Consider the following 15,695-nt stretch of genomic DNA (forward strand, 5'->3'; position numbering starts at 1 on the left):
ATTATTTGATGTTAATTCAATTAGTATAAGTTTGCAGTCAAAGACATGCATATTGATGTTACCATAGATAAATTAAAAGACTTGATTTCTTTGTTTAACAAATATAGAGAAGAAAGATTTTCAACCTCTATGATTTCTGTCAAGGAAATTATATTTGAAATAAATATTAAACCCGAATTGCATACAAAATGTGTGATAAATAGGAAGAAACAATTTGATGGGAATGTTGATAATGAAATCTCAAAGTCTCTCGAAGAGTCCTTTACATATGATTACTTTTCATATACAGTAGATAAAGCTATTTTTTATTTTACTTCAAAATAGATTTGAATAATTCGAAGCATATGAAAATATTTTTAGTTTTCTATTTAGCGGTAAAAAACTAAAATCACAAGATGTTGAAAATTTACAAAAAAAAATATTGTCTTAATCTTGAATGTTTCTTAAAGAATAATAATCAATAAGATATAGATGGTTTAGATTTATTGTCTGAATTGAAAGTGTTAAGGGAAATAGTACAAGTAGAAGATAACAGTTTAATTGATATACTCAATCAAATATGAAGACTTGATTCTTTTTCCAAGTGCCTATATTGCTTATAGAATAATGTTAACAACTCTTGTTACCGTTGGTTCAGCGAAAATAAGTTTTTCAAAAATAAATGGATTAGCTATATTTGTCAATTGAGAAAGACTTATTAGGAGAAATTGATAATAAGAAAATTATTAATAACTTTGCATCTAAAAATCTGAAAAATAGATTTCAAATAAAAAGAATTTAAAAAAAAAAAAAAGAGTTAAGGCCTCATTAAAGTTTGGCTTTAGGCCACAAACATCGTCAGTGTCAAGACTCGAAATTTCTACCCTCGGGATCGTGATGGTGCCTAACATTTCACTTACTAGGCAAGCCAACGTTAGAATAGTTTTAAGTCATTTTTAACAAATCAAATTAACCGATGCCAATTAAACTGAAATAACGATAATAGAAATGAAATAAACTACCAAAAGTCATAACAACCGAAATATCTAAATACAACCCAGAACCGGTGTCACAAGTGCACGAGCGACTAGAATAATACAGATAAGGGTCTGAATGAAAGTAAAACTGACTGAAAAGAAATAAACAGCTAGGATAAAGTAGAAGGGGATTTCAAGACTGCGAAAGTCGACCAGTTGTACTTCAAGTCTACGATGAATGCAACATGAATGCAACATTCATGATCGCAAATGTGAATCTGCCCCCTTCACATCTGCAGACTTCACTTCGCAAAAGCAAACCTGACCCAGCCCCCCACCATCTTTGCATGTGCGAACCTGACCTCGCATTTGCTAGGCTCGCATTTGGGATCAAGTCCTCGCAAATGCGAGATCTGCAAACCTGATGCACCAACACTCTTCTATGTTCAAAAATCACTCCGTAGCCTATCCGAAACTAACTCGAGCCCCTCGGGCTCCAAACTAAACATGCACAAAAGTGTAATAACATCATACGAACTTGCTCGCGCGATCAAAACATCAAAATAACACCTAGAACTATGAATCGAACACCAAAACAAATAAAATTTTCAAAGAAACTTAAGAACTTTCAATTTTTCAACCGGACGTCTGAATCACGTCAAATCAACTTCGTTTTCCACCAAATTTTGCAGACAAGTTATAAATACTGAAATAAACTTATACCAAGTACCGAAACAAAAATCCTAACCCGATAGCAACAACGTCAAACTACGGTCAAACTTATAAATTCTTTAATATTTTTAACTTCTAGTTTTCAAAAAATTACAATAAATCAAGTTAGGGACTTCCGAATTCGATTCCACGCATATACCCAAGTCCCAAATCACGATGCGGACCCACCGAGACTATCAAAATACTGATTCGGGTCCGTTTACACAAAATTGTTGACCGTAGTCAACCCAAATGAGTTTTAAGGCACGATTTCACATCTTTATCAATTTTCTCATAAAAACCTTCCGGAAAAAGGACACGGATTGTGCACGCAAATCGAGAAAGGTTAAACGGAGCTATTCGAGGTCTCGAAACACAGAAATAAAAGGTAAAACTATAAATGACCTATCGGGTCGTCACAGTCGGGCCGCCCCCGGTAAAGGAGAGGAATTGCAGAGAGGAACTATTTCATATTATTGATATCAACAGAGTTATATAGGAGAGGAGTTATACACATTAATAGGAGTGTGTTACATCAGATAAAAGGTGTATTTGGAGTAGAGTTCAAAACTGGATACTCTACGAATGGTTATCCTTATCAATTGTACTTATTAATACTATGATCAAGTTATATGCATATATGATATGATTAAATTTGCCCTAAAAAGTTTGTGTTCGGATCGAATATAAATTCTCCAAGAAATATGATGAATAAGTTTAAGAAATTAATGTTGATAATGTAAAGGTGCTCCCTTACAAATTAAAACCTGTTAATAAACAGAATATTATTCTTGAATCCTCGAGTGTACTTGGAAGTACAAACATAAAACAAGTCCAAAAGTTCGATACTGTACAATTTAAGGGAAAGTCATGCCTTATTGATTACATTGAAACAACAGTTAGAGACAAAGATGTAGCCTGTTATAGGTGATCCTTCATGCTTACTTCAAGTCACGTATTATGTGCATATGGCTTTCGCAAAACACATGCTTTATATATCTGGTGGAAATTAAATCATACAAATTTGGTTGGAGCTAGCTACTATTAAAGTTAAAAGTTTGAACTAAAAGATCTTAAGTTTATTGAACTAGGAATTGAGTTCTGGTGTAATTTTCATGCAAAGTGTTGTATATTTGACAAAAATCCTACAGAAAGAAGATGAATATCATCGACATGTTAGGAAAAACACATTGCACCAGCGCATTCAGCAACATCAAACTGGAATATACACTTTTGGCCATTACAATATTGATTCTTTGTTGTTTAGCTACTGGAAATTGCACTACTTAGTGTTTCAAGGAGGAATTCCATTGCATGTATTCTTCTCAAGTACGAGCCGGACTGGACGTAACTGGTAGTGTAGCTTGTCCATTCTTTTCTGTTGCTGGAGAATCCTTCAAAATTTCTGCTTCTTTTCTTTTACCCCATAGAAGAATATACAATCCAATAATAACCAAAATTGACCCCAATATGCTGTTAAAGAAAAAAAACTGTTCAGTAATAGTAATATCCAACAATTCTTTTTGAAGTCAAGAAATTGTTGTAGAAAAGAAGTTCCAACCTTCCAAGATGAATTTGTTCATGAAGTATGGAGATGTCAATAACAGCAGCAAATATCTGAATAAAGGGACTAAATGCAGAAGTGAAAACGGCACCCTTTTGCTTTACACACCATGACATTACCACACAGCATAACCCTGATCCCACTATTCCCTGTTACACAAATAGCCGGACAGATTCATTATTTATATTTTCTAGCCAGTATACATTAATTATACACAGTTATACACATATTATACATATATTATACATCCATCAACTATTTTTAGTTCAAGAGATTAGGTGGGCGGTTGTTTCTTTTAATTCTTCTAAAATAATATCTTGAATGAAAAGAGGAGATTACTCACGGCGTATATGACACTTGAGATCTCTAAACTTCCTTTCAGAAACCAAGTTGATGTGTTTCTATCAATGACAAGGCTCAATATAGCAGATTGAATGGCTCCATGTAATGACATTATTGCTGTGCTAGAATACTGATAAGGATATTCCTTCCCTATCCTAGCTTGTATTAGGAACCACGACGACCAAACGAGGCTTCCTCCAAATAGAAACGACGAACCAACAATCCAATTCTTTGTGCTGTGGTTCACTTCAAGTACTTCTGATGCCGGCTTGCTTATCAGTGGCATTCCTTTGTATAGAGTAAGTATTAAGGCTCCGCCGAGACAACATAAGGTTCCTAACGCCTTAGCTCTCCCGCTTTTGCATTTAATTGTTATTTTCTCTTGCCTGCAACAATTTTACAGGTTAATCGTTCATGCATATCGATATGATGATTGCTTAAAGAACCAATCGAGAAGTAGTTGTTTGTGCTTACCGGAGTAGCAATGCCATAACGAATGTGTTGATGGGAACCATATTGATGAAAGCGCAGCTAAATGTTGTTGAGGTGTACTTAAGCCCAATTAGGAAGAAATATTGAGTGAGTGTACCCCTGAAAACAACAAGCTTTCTCAGAATTTGTTGTTACAGGAAAGTGAATAACACCACCAACAACAACAACAACAACAACACTCAGTGTAATCCACAAATTAGGGTCAGGGAGGTGGAATGTACGTTGACTTTACCCCTACTTTTGTGAAGGTAGAGAAGTTGTTCCCGATAGAAGGAAAGTGAATACCATAATCTTTTAATGAGACCAAATGTGATGAAGATATACTTAAGCATATACAATGAGCAGAAAACTGACCCGAGAAGTGCACTGAAGAACAGAGAACAAACAACGCGACCTGTTAAATTTGATATGAAATTCCTGCAAAGGAATAGGAATAAGATCTTACTGTCATATAGTAGCAGAATTATTGAACTCTTCTAATCAGTACACAAATGTATAAAAAACCATACCTTTCTAGTAAACATGCTATTGGGGTTAAGAAAATCGTGGCGATTGAGAACCTGTATGTAGCTATCACCAATAAACTCACTCCTCCACTGAGTACTTTTTTGAAGAGTGCGTTTACAACAGCCAGAGCAAATTCAACAAATATCATTGCAGCTACTGGCTTCCATTTGTCAAAGAAACTCATTGCTGCAATCTGATGATCTTTGTATTACTATAAAACTCCTATCCTTTAAGTTTTTAGCTTCCCTTGCTTTGTAAGCCACATTTGGTGAATATATTGTGAGCTCCAGAATATATAGTAAAACATCAGGAAGCAAAGTGAATATGAGATTGATTCTCCTTACATCACATCATTGTTTTTTTTTGCAAATATGTCCATGTTTATAATGTTCTTGAGGCTACTTTTTTCAACTTTTTAATTGAATCATTCATATTGGAGATTGTTTGAATCGCTTTGTTTGTTAATATTCTATATGTCATCAGTTCATGACCTCAGAAATTATATGCAAGTTTCATGTTTTCCATTTCTCACTTTTGAGTAATGAGTTTGACTCTTGAAGACTAGAACCACTCTTAATTTCCCACCACAAAAGCATTATAATTTACTAATAAAAATTATGAGCATATCAGAAAGTGGATGCAGATACAATTAAGCATTACTTTTAGCATCTTATCCTTCTCCTTTCGGAAATAAGGACCGGTTTCTCTTGTTTTTATGTGTTAATATATTTGGAAAGTGGGAGAAGAACAATCTGTCTAATCTTCTAAAGCTAATTCTATTGGTTTGAAGCTGCTAGAGACTTGCAGTGGAACTTCTGTATTACTCTAAACCTTTGATATTTTGGGTTAGTAATGAACAGTGTAGCTTGTGCGAGGCCACAATACAAGTATGCTTTTTCCTTCTTTAAAGGGCATGGATAACTACCAACACAGCTTTACAAGATCAAGATTATTCATTTTGAAATTTGCATGTTGTTTGGTACAGGATCATCTGGAGTCCCATAATTTACTTTAGTTAGAACAACATATGTATGTATGTATGTTCAGGGTTCGCTTGATGGGTAATGCTCGTTAAGTGCCTGTCACAACCGTCCAATGTTGGTCATGGCAAACTTGTTTACTTTAGTTAAACAGCATATATGTGTACGTTCAGGGTTTGCTTGGCGGGTAGAATGCTCGCTAATTAAGTGCCCGTTACAACCGTCCAATGTTGGTCATCGCAAACTTGTCTACTTTAGTTAGAATAGTATGTCGACCCGACTTGTCGTTTTAAGAATTTACGCCCCGTTCAGTGACTTAAGGTCTCGAGCAGCTTCGCAATATGTATTATGACCCGCGGGTGTGGTCGAGTTTGATTTACTGAAGATTCGGAATTAAATTAAAAGAACAATCCTTATTTAGAAGCTTAAATGGAAAGAGTTGACCGGAGAGTTGACTTTTAAGCAAACGACTCTATGGTGATTATAGACTTAGGGTGTGGTCCCTGCGGATGTTTACGCAATGTAGGAGCGTGTCCGAAAAATTATTTGGAGGTATGTAGAGGAATTTGGCTTGAAATGACGAAAGATTAATTTTTGAAAAGATTGATCGGGGGATTGACTTTTTGATATCGGGGTCGAAATTCGATTCTGGAAATTTGAATAGCTTTGTTATGTCATTTATGACTTGTGTGCAAAATTTGAAGTCATTCTGGATTGATTTGATAGGTCCCGATGTCGTTTGTGAAAACTTGAAATTATAAAGTTCATTAGGCTTGAATTGGGGTATGATTCGTGGTTTTAGTATTGTTTGAGGTCATTTGAGGGTTCGTCTAAGTTCGTATGATGTTATGGGACTTGACGGTATGTTTGGTTGAGGTCCTGGGGCCTCGGGTGAGTTTCGGAAGGTTAACGGATTATTTTGGACTTGGCATGTTGGCTGAAGACTGCTGGTGTGCTTCTTATGGTTTCCTTCTTCGCGTCCGTGAGTGGGCCCTCGCGTTCGCGAAGGAAAATTTAAGACATGAAAGATTTGCCCTTCGCATTCGCGAGGGAAGTCTCGCATTCACGAAGAGGAGCTGGTGTTAAAGCTATGCGTTTGCGAAGATTGGCTCGCGTTCGTGAAGAAGAGAAGTTAGTTGGGGACCCCGTGCGTTTGGCCTTCGCATTCGCGAGTGGTGTGCCGCGTTCGCGAAGTAAGAGGACAGCAAAGCTTCGCGTTCGCGAAGGGTTAATTCTGGGCAGTCAAGCTTGTGCTTCGTGAACGCGGGGATACTTCCGCGTTCGCGATGAAGGCATATCTGGGCAGAATTAAAAGTCCCAAAATGGGGGTTTTGAGTTCATAACACAAAATTAAATTGGAAACTCGGTAGAAGCCGATTTTTTGAGAGATTCTTGCGTGGGTATCTGGGGTAAGTGTTCTATATCCTAAAGTGATTATATTTCATGAATCTATGATTACATTCATCGTTTAATTCAGATTTAAATGGAGGAAATCAAGATTTTTGTAAAATCTTCCAAAAATAAAAATTTAAGATTTGGAGGTCTAGTTGTTATTGAAATTCGATAATATTGGTATGGTTGAATTCGTATTGGAATGGGTATTCGAATTTCGTAAAAATTATGTCAGGTTCCGAGAGGCGAGTCCCGCATTGACTTTTGTTGACTTTTTGAAATAAATTTTTAAGTTGATATTTTTTTATCCGAAATTATTTTCGATGAATTTTAATGAAGTTATACAAGTGATTTGAATAGATTTGAGCTGTCCAGAGGTTGATTCAAGCAAGAAGGCAATTTTGAAATATCGGCATAACTTCAAAAAGGTAAGTGTCTTGCTTAACCTCGAGTGGGGGAATTTTCCCTTAGGCATTGAGTCTTATGTGCCATTTGTGAAATGTAAAAAGCCGTGTACGTGAGGTGACGAGAACGTACTCGGGCTTATATGTGCAAAATTTATTGAGTTAAAGTCTTGGGCATATTGTGTAGTAAATTGGATAATTGTTGGCATATAATTAATCATCTATCTATCATGCGTAAATCTTTGTTGTTGAATTTGTTGTTATATGACAATTTGATGTGATTGTTACTTGATTATTTATGTAATTCTGTGAGTTTCTTGGTTTGATAATTCGTGGAATTTATTTTCATTATGGATTTTTCTTCTGCAAATAATTAATTAAATGAGCTTAAGAAGAGGTGTTTATATAATTATTGAGAATTTGGATTAATGAAGGCTTTGCTTTATGTTGAGAAATTTCTATCTCTGTTGATTGTTTTGGGGGTGTTATACACATTGTGTGGAGCCTTCGGCTATTTGTTGTGAAATTAATTGATTTGGTTGTGGCCATTGGGCATATTCTGATATAAATTGATTTTGTAGTGTTGTCGTAAAAATTTTCTGTGTAAATTGTTGTGTTGGGTGAGTTATTATTTTGAGGATATAAGGGTGGTATTCCACTGTTGGTATTATGTGGGTATAAGGGTGGCATTTCACTGTTGTTGTGTTTGTTGGAATATTATCTAGGTGGAGCGATAAGGGTGGCAATATGAGCGATAAGGGTGGCTATTGATATTGTCAGGGCGGAGGGATAAGGCAGGCTATTATAGGAGTGATAAGGGTGGTTATAGGAGAGATAAGGGTGGCTATTGATATTGTCAGGGCGGAGGGATAAGGGAGGATATTATAGGAGTGATAAGGGTGGCTATAAGAGAAATAAGGGTGGCTATTGTCAGGGATGATATGTGATGATATAGAGTGGTTGCATTGGTGATTTTATGTGATGTGATTTTCTTTGTGTTTATTTTTATACTTTCTGCAATTTATCTTGTTGTTGGTAAATTGATAATAGTCTGATTTATGTTCAAATTGGGAGCCCGTGGCTATTGCCATGCGAATTATGAAAAGAATTGTGGGCACGAGGTGCCGTGAGTAAATAATGATGATATTGGCACGTGAATTGTCCATGCAGTTGAGATATGAAACGTGGGCACGAAGTGCCGAGGAAAATATGAGGGTTTTATTATTGGCACGTGAACTGTCCATGCATATGTGATATGAAAAATGGGCACGAGGTGCGAGGGAAATATGATGATTTAATTATGGGCACGAAGTGCCGTAAAAACATGATTGGAAGGATTTTTATTCATAAAGTAGTATTTGAAGGATGTGTGTGTGTGTGTATATATATATATATATATATATATATATATATATATATATATATATATATATATATATATATATATTATATTTGAAAAATATTTATTGAAATAATTATATTTGAAAGATAGTTATTTGAGGAAATTATATTTGAAAAAGATTTATTGAAAGAATTATATTTGAAAGATATTTATTTGAGGATATTATATTTGAAAGAGAGTTATTTGGAAGAATTATATGTGAAATATATTTATTTGAAAACTTAATTTAATTGGGTGTACTTGTATTTATCAATTGTTGAGTAATGTTAATGGTTGATTTGTGTTGCCCTTATTGTTATTTGTTTCCTATTATTTTGTATACTATATTGCACAGGTTAATAGACTAGTGAGTGTCTTGACTGTACCTCGTCTCTACTCCACTGAGATTAGTCTTGATACTTACTGGGTACCGATCGTAGTGTACTCATACTACACTTCCGCATATTTTTGTGCAGAGCCAGGAATTGGAGATATCAGACTTGGACATAGTTAAAGCGGGATAGTAAGGATTCAAGGTAGAGCCGCTTGGTCGTCGCAATCCCTTGGAGTCTTTTCATTTCATTGTACTGTTAATTTTTAATAAAACAGTATTGTATATTTGGTCATCGTCATCATTCCATATATTCAGTTAGAGTTCGTGTTTTCGTATTACCAGTCTTGGGTGGTTGTTGTATTCATACTTGTTTCCGCCGTTTGGTTTCGATTATCTATTTAATTCAAAAAGAAAATGGCTTGAAATGTAACTGAAATCGGTTTACCTAGTCTTAGAGACTAGGTTCCATCACGACGTCTGAGGTGGGATTTTGGGTCGTGACAAGTTGGTATCAGAGCTCTAGGTTCATAGGTTTTACGAGTCACGAACGAGTTTAGTAGAGTCTTGCGGATCGGTACGGAGACGTCTGTACTTATCTTCGAGAGGCAATAGAGCTAGTAGGAAAAAATAAATTTCACTTCTTTCATTCCTTATCGTGCGGTATTTATTCATCTTGAAGCATATATCTTATGTTCGTTTGCATACACTCGTGTATGAAATTGCGCACTCGGTATCAACTATGCGCCAACGGTTCGTGATACTATAAAGGGGTTATAAGGGAGCCAGGGTTGCTCAACCATTGTTACAACGTGTTGTCCAGATCGAGGATGCGGAAGTATTGAGAGATCATTCAGATGTGCACATGGGGGTGCAGCAGGTTCTGATATCTGGTTGATAAGTACGATCTTAAGAAGGTTTAATTAGTTGCCTAATCATCACAATCATGGTAGGGTCACGAGGGGGATGTAGTTCTGAAGAAAGTTGGTGGTATTAAAGACTATGTGGTTCTATGAGATTTCCATTTAGTGAAGGGTACATACTACCAGTCAAGGCACTGGAGGAAGCGAGTTTAACTGTCACGAGGATGACATGCGCCAAATAAATAGCTTGAGGTGTCTTATGACTAGTGTCGTACGAGCGTTGAAGGTTAGTATGTGGATCATCGGACTGTGTCCTATGGCTTCACACCAAGTGAAGGGAGTCCACTATCAAAGATCAGATTGTGGGGTCATGTGTTATATGTGTTTTGGCCTGAGATGTATTTATGTGGTATTGAAAGGTTCTTCAAAACTTATATATGATTAAGAGCTGAGATTTGTATGGGATGATGCTGGGACTTGCGGTATTCCCCCGTCCTTAATAATTCTATATTTAAGTATCAACGGGGTCATGGAAACAATTTCAGAATACTTGGGTTGTTCTAGTAAGTTCTTTTAATGCACCACCGGCATAGGATCCCTATAATGGTTATTCCAGTTATCCAGCACAGACTCAGTGTGAGCAGCCGAAGCCGCAGAGGGGTTGTTATGAGTGTGGTGATACTAGACACATCAAGAGAAATTGTCCCAGACTTGGGAGGGTTTATTTTATCAGAACAATCAGGCTATGGGCCCCAATGCAATTACTACCCCACGTGCACAGCCAGTTATGGGTGGAGGACAGACGGGTAGAGGGCACCTAAGAGGTGGAGGACAGACCCGTTGATATAATCGCTATGATTTGGCTGAGGCTGATACACTAGAGGGTGTCGTTACAGGTACGATCCCGATTTGTTATAAAAGAATATTTTCCCTTAATTTGATTCGGATCTGAAAATTGAAGTGAGTCCTCCTATTATGCTCCGCTTATGGGTGAGCTTCGTAATTTTGTGACCCAATTATATGTTTATCCCTGTTAGGAGATTTGAAGATGTGAGCCCGTGTCTTTCATTTTTATTTTTGGGCACCATTGAGGGCTATAAGTCCAAAAGTAATTTTTATATTCATTACAATGGGTTTGATGTATTTCGGAATAATTGAATTCAGTTTTATGAATTATATGCCCTACCGGTATGAGGGTTCATTATGTGTTGTGAAATATTGTTTACGAAATTTATTAAAAAGAAAAAAGAAAGGAAATTGAAAATTTTAGTTGGTACAATGTGCAAAATACTTGTGATTCGGAGTTGAGGACGAGATCCTCGCATTTTTATATGATGTGAAATATTTAAAGTGGGCTAGGAGCCGCAGTGGAAGTTATTTAAGGACGAGGTCCTTGTGGTGAAATATTTATGAGTTTAAATTCTCCCTTTGTGAAGTTTAATTGTACTATAGTACTAATAGGAAGTTATGCCTCATAGGCTTATGTGATAATTCTTTTATGTGTTTCTGTGCCATAATTGTGCTATAATTATTGAGTTTTAGCCTACGAGGTGAGTGCCCAGGTGGCGTTAAATGTGACTCGTTAAGTCGGGTAAATAGTTATGAGGTCTTCATGCCTCACATTTTGCTGTCAGTGTTATGAAAATTCGAAACTAGGTTTTGATTAATATGAGGTTAATTGGTGATATTGTAATCGATTATGAACAACTATTAAGACCAAAGATGTGGTGATGGGCATACACATGATGTGCTTCATGTCTTGATATCATTATGATAACGCAGTGCTTGTAACGATGAGATTAGTATTATTGATATATACATTGTGGTGTTTTGCTGGGTTGTGGATGTGCTGTTAGGAGTTGTTTTAGTGTTACTCTGGCAGGTGGATAGGCACATTTACAGGGGTGACTCTGCCAAAATTTCTGAAAAATTTGGGAGTTAGAAAAATTTGAGAGATTGATATGTGCGAAAGAAGAGAAAACTTATGTTATGTGTTTGAGGACGAATGATCCTAAGAGGGGAAGAATGTAACACCCCAGAAAATTTTTGAAGTCGGAAAAATTTTGAAGCACTTCAACACTATCAAGAAAGTTGATGTGTGCATAGGTACCAATTGCTATAGCCAGTTGATACTAATATCGTGCGTCGAAGTGAAAATCGGGCCTTTTAGAAATGATTGGAGAGCTAGGAAATTTGTTTTAAATATTATAAGAACGGAGAAAAGAAATAATCTCATTTGAGATGGTGTTGTCGAACCCGTGTTAAATTGAGGAACATAGAATCGCACGCGAGTATGTGTGTAAGAATACACTAAGTAATTTAGTGTCCTTAGAATAATTCTTAGCACGTTCGAGGACAGACGTTTATTTAAGAGGTGGAGAATGTAATGACCCGACTTGTCGTTTTAAGAATTTATGCCCCGTTCAGTGACTTAAGGTCACGAGCAGCTTTGCAATATGTATTATGACCCGCGGGTGTGGTCGAGTTTCATTTACTGAAGATTCGAAATTAAATTAAAAGAACAATCCTTATTTAGAAGATTAAATGGAAAGAGTTGACCGGAGAGCTGACTTTTGAGCAAACGACTCTGGAATGAAATTTTGATGATCTCAATAGCTCCGTATGGTGATTATAGACTTAGGAGTGTGTCCGAAAAAATATTTGGAGGTATGTAGAGGAATTTGGTTTGAAATGGCGAAAGATGAATTTTTGAGAAGTTTGACCGGGGGTTGACTTTTTGATATCGAGGTCGAAATCCGATTATGTAAATTTGAATAGCTTTGTTATGTCATTTATGACTTGTGTACAAAATTTGAAGTTATTCCGAATTGATTTGATAGTTCCCGACATCGTTTGTGGAAACTTAAAACTTTAAAGTTCATTAGGCTTGAATCGGGGTATGATTTGTGGTTTTAGCGTTGTTTGAGGTGATTTATGGGTTTGACTAAGTTCGTATGATGTTATGGGACTTGACGGTATGTTTGGTTGAGGTCCCGGGGGCCTCGGGTGAGTTTCGGAAGGTTAACGGATTATTTTGGAGTTGGCATATTGGTTGAAGACTGCTGGTATGCTTCTTCTGGTTTCCTTCTTTGCGTTCACAAGTGGGCCCTCGCGTTCGCGGAGGGGAATTTGATACAGGCAAGATTTTCCCTTCGTGTTCGCGAGGGAGGTCTCGCGTTCACGAAGAGGAGCTAGTGTTAAAGCTACGCGTTCGCGAAGATTGGCTCGCATTCGTGAAGAAGAGAAGGCAGTTGGGGACCCCGTGCATTTGGCCTTCGCATTCGCATGTGGTGTGCCGCGTTCACGACATAAGAAGACAGCAAAGCTTCTCGTTCGCGAGGCCTGTGTTGCGCTCGCGAAGGGTTAATTCTGGGCAGTCGAGTTTGTGCTTCGCGAACGCGAGGATACTTCCGTGTTCGCGATGAAGGCATATCTGGGCAGAATTAAAAGTCCAAAAATGGGGGTTTTGAGTTCATAACACAAAATCAAATTGGGAACTCGGTAGAAGGCGATTTTTAGAGAGATTCTTGCGTGGGTGTTTGGGGCAAGTGTTATATATCTTAAAGTGATTATATTTCATGAATCTATGATTATATTCATCATTTAATTTGGATTTAAATGGAGAAAATCAAGATATTTGTAAAATCTTCCAAAAATAAAAATTGGTATGGTTGAACTCGTATCGGAATGGGTGTTCGAATTAAATAAATATTATGTCGGGTTCTGAGAGGCGTGTCCCGCGTTGACTTTTGTTAACTTTTTGGAATAAATTTTTAAGTCGATGTTTTTTTATCCGCAATTGTTTTCGATGAATTTTAATGAAGCTATACAACTGATTTGAATAGATATGAGTTGTCCGGAGGTTGATTCAAACAAGAAGCCAATTTTGGAATATCGGCATAACTTCAAAAGAGTAAGTGTCTTGCTTAACCTCGAGTGAGGGAATTACCCCTTAGGCATTGAGTCTTATGTGCCATTTGTGAAATGTGAAAAGCCGTGTACGCGAGGTGACGAGTACGTACTCGCGCTTATATGTACAAAATTTATTGAGTTAAAGTCTTGGGCATATTGTGTAGTAAATTAGATAATTGTTGGCATATAATTAATCATCTATTTTGTCATGCCTAAATCCTTGTTGTTGAATTTATTGTTATATGACAATTTGATGTGATTGTTACTTGATTATTTTTGTAATTCCGTGAGTTTGTTGGTTTGATAATTCTTGGAATTTATTTTCATTATGGATTTTCCCTCTGCAAATAATTAATTAAATGAGCTTAAGATGAGGTGTTTATATAATTATTGAGAATTTGGATAAATGAAGGCTTTGCTTTATGTTGAGAAATTCTATCTCTGTTGATTATTTTTGGGATGTTATACACATTGTGTGGAGCCTTCGGCTATTTGTTGTGAAATTAATTGATTTGGTTGTATCTTTGGAATTTGGTTGTGGCCATTGGGCAAATTGTGATATGAATTGATTTTGTTGTGTTGCCGTAAAAAATTTTCGTGTAAATTGTTGTGTTATGTGAGTTGTTATTTTGAGGATATAAGGGTGGCATTCCACTGTTGGTATTATGTGGGTATAAGAGTGGCATTTCATTGTTGTTGTGTTTGTTGGAATATTGTCTGGGCGGAGCGATAAGGGTGGCAATAGGAGCAATAAGGGTGGCGATAGGAGCGATAAGGGTGGCAATAAGAGCAATAAGGATGGCTATTGATATTGTCAGGGCGGAGGGATAATGGAGGCTATTATAGGAGTGATAAGGGTGGCTATATGAGAGATAGGACGGAAGGATAATGGAGGCTATTATAGGAGTGATAAGGGTGGTTATAGGAGAGATAAGGGTGGCTATTGATATTGTCAGGGCGGAGGGATAAGGGAGGATATTATAGGAGTTATAAGGGTGGCTATAGGAGAAATAAGGGTGGCTATTGTCAGGGATGATATGTGACGATGTGGAGTGGTTGCATTGGTGGTTTTATGTGATGTTGTGATTTTCTTTGTGTTTATTTTTATACCTTCTGCAATTTGTCTTGTTGTTGGTAAATTGATAATAGTCTGATTTATGTTGAAATTGGGAGTTCGTGGCTATTGCCTTGCGGATTATGAAAAGAAATGTGGGCACGAGGTGCTGTGAGTAAATAATGATGATATTGGCACGTGAATTGTCCGTGCAGTTGAGATATGAAACGTGGGCACGAAGTGCCGGGGAAAATATTATGCTTTTATTATTAGCACGTAAACTGTCCGTGCAGATGTGATATGAAAAATGGGCACGAGGTGCGAGGGAAATATGCGTGAAAACATGAAAAGGGTTGAGACCCGTATTTTTATGATTATGAAATGAGGTGTCACATGGTGACTTTTAATTTAAAGAATTATATTCAAAGTATTTCTTGGAAGGATTCTTATTCAAAGAGTAGTATTTGAAGGAATTATATTTGAAGAAGATTTATTGAAAGAATTATATTTGAAAGATATTTATTTGAGGAAATTATATTTGAAAACGATTTATTGAAAGAATTATATTTGAAAGATATTTATTTGAGGAAATTATATTTGAAAGAGAGTTATTTGGAAGAATTATATGTGAAATATGTTTATTTGAAGAACTTGATTTAATTGGGTGTACTTGTATTTATCAATTGAGCAATATTAATAGTTGATTTGTGTTGCCTTTATTATTATATGTTTCCTATTATTTTGTATACTATATTGCACAGGTTAATAGACTAGTGAGTGTCTTGACTGTACCTCGTCTCTACTCC

At 36.4% G+C, this 15,695-nt stretch overlaps 1 protein-coding gene across 1 annotated transcript; it reads right to left on the bottom strand.

The window, feature by feature from the left end:
• Window positions 1-2,777: 2,777 nt before the first annotated feature.
• Window positions 2,778-5,133, bottom strand: LOC107823506 (WAT1-related protein At3g30340-like). The gene is made up of 6 exons (XM_016650160.2): window positions 4,575-5,133; window positions 4,420-4,482; window positions 4,048-4,164; window positions 3,575-3,959; window positions 3,229-3,380; window positions 2,778-3,140 (listed from the first exon to the last, which is right to left on the bottom strand). The coding sequence occupies exons 1-6, from the start codon at window positions 4,754-4,756 to the stop codon at window positions 2,993-2,995; spliced, it is 1,047 nt and encodes a 348-aa protein (XP_016505646.1). The 5' UTR covers window positions 4,757-5,133; the 3' UTR covers window positions 2,778-2,992.
• Window positions 5,134-15,695: the final 10,562 nt, after the last annotated feature.

Source organism: Nicotiana tabacum, chromosome 12 (genome assembly GCF_000715075.1).
Source record: "Nicotiana tabacum cultivar K326 chromosome 12, ASM71507v2, whole genome shotgun sequence".
NCBI classification, from domain to species: domain Eukaryota; kingdom Viridiplantae; phylum Streptophyta; class Magnoliopsida; order Solanales; family Solanaceae; genus Nicotiana; species Nicotiana tabacum.

What these genes read in the sequence shown, in the direction of transcription:
- LOC107823506 (XM_016650160.2), bottom strand. Translation starts at nt 4,756, where the DNA reads ATGAGTTTCTTTGACAAATGGAAGCCAGTAGCTGCAATGATATTTGTT. An exon ending in TTCTTCAGTGCACTTCTCGG is followed by an intron (nt 4,165 to 4,419) that starts GTCAGTTTTCTG and finishes TGTTGTTTTCAG; the next exon opens with GGGTACACTCACTCAATATT. An exon ending in TCTCAAGTGTCATATACGCC is followed by an intron (nt 3,381 to 3,574) that starts GTGAGTAATCTC and finishes TTTGTGTAACAG; the next exon opens with GGAATAGTGGGATCAGGGTT.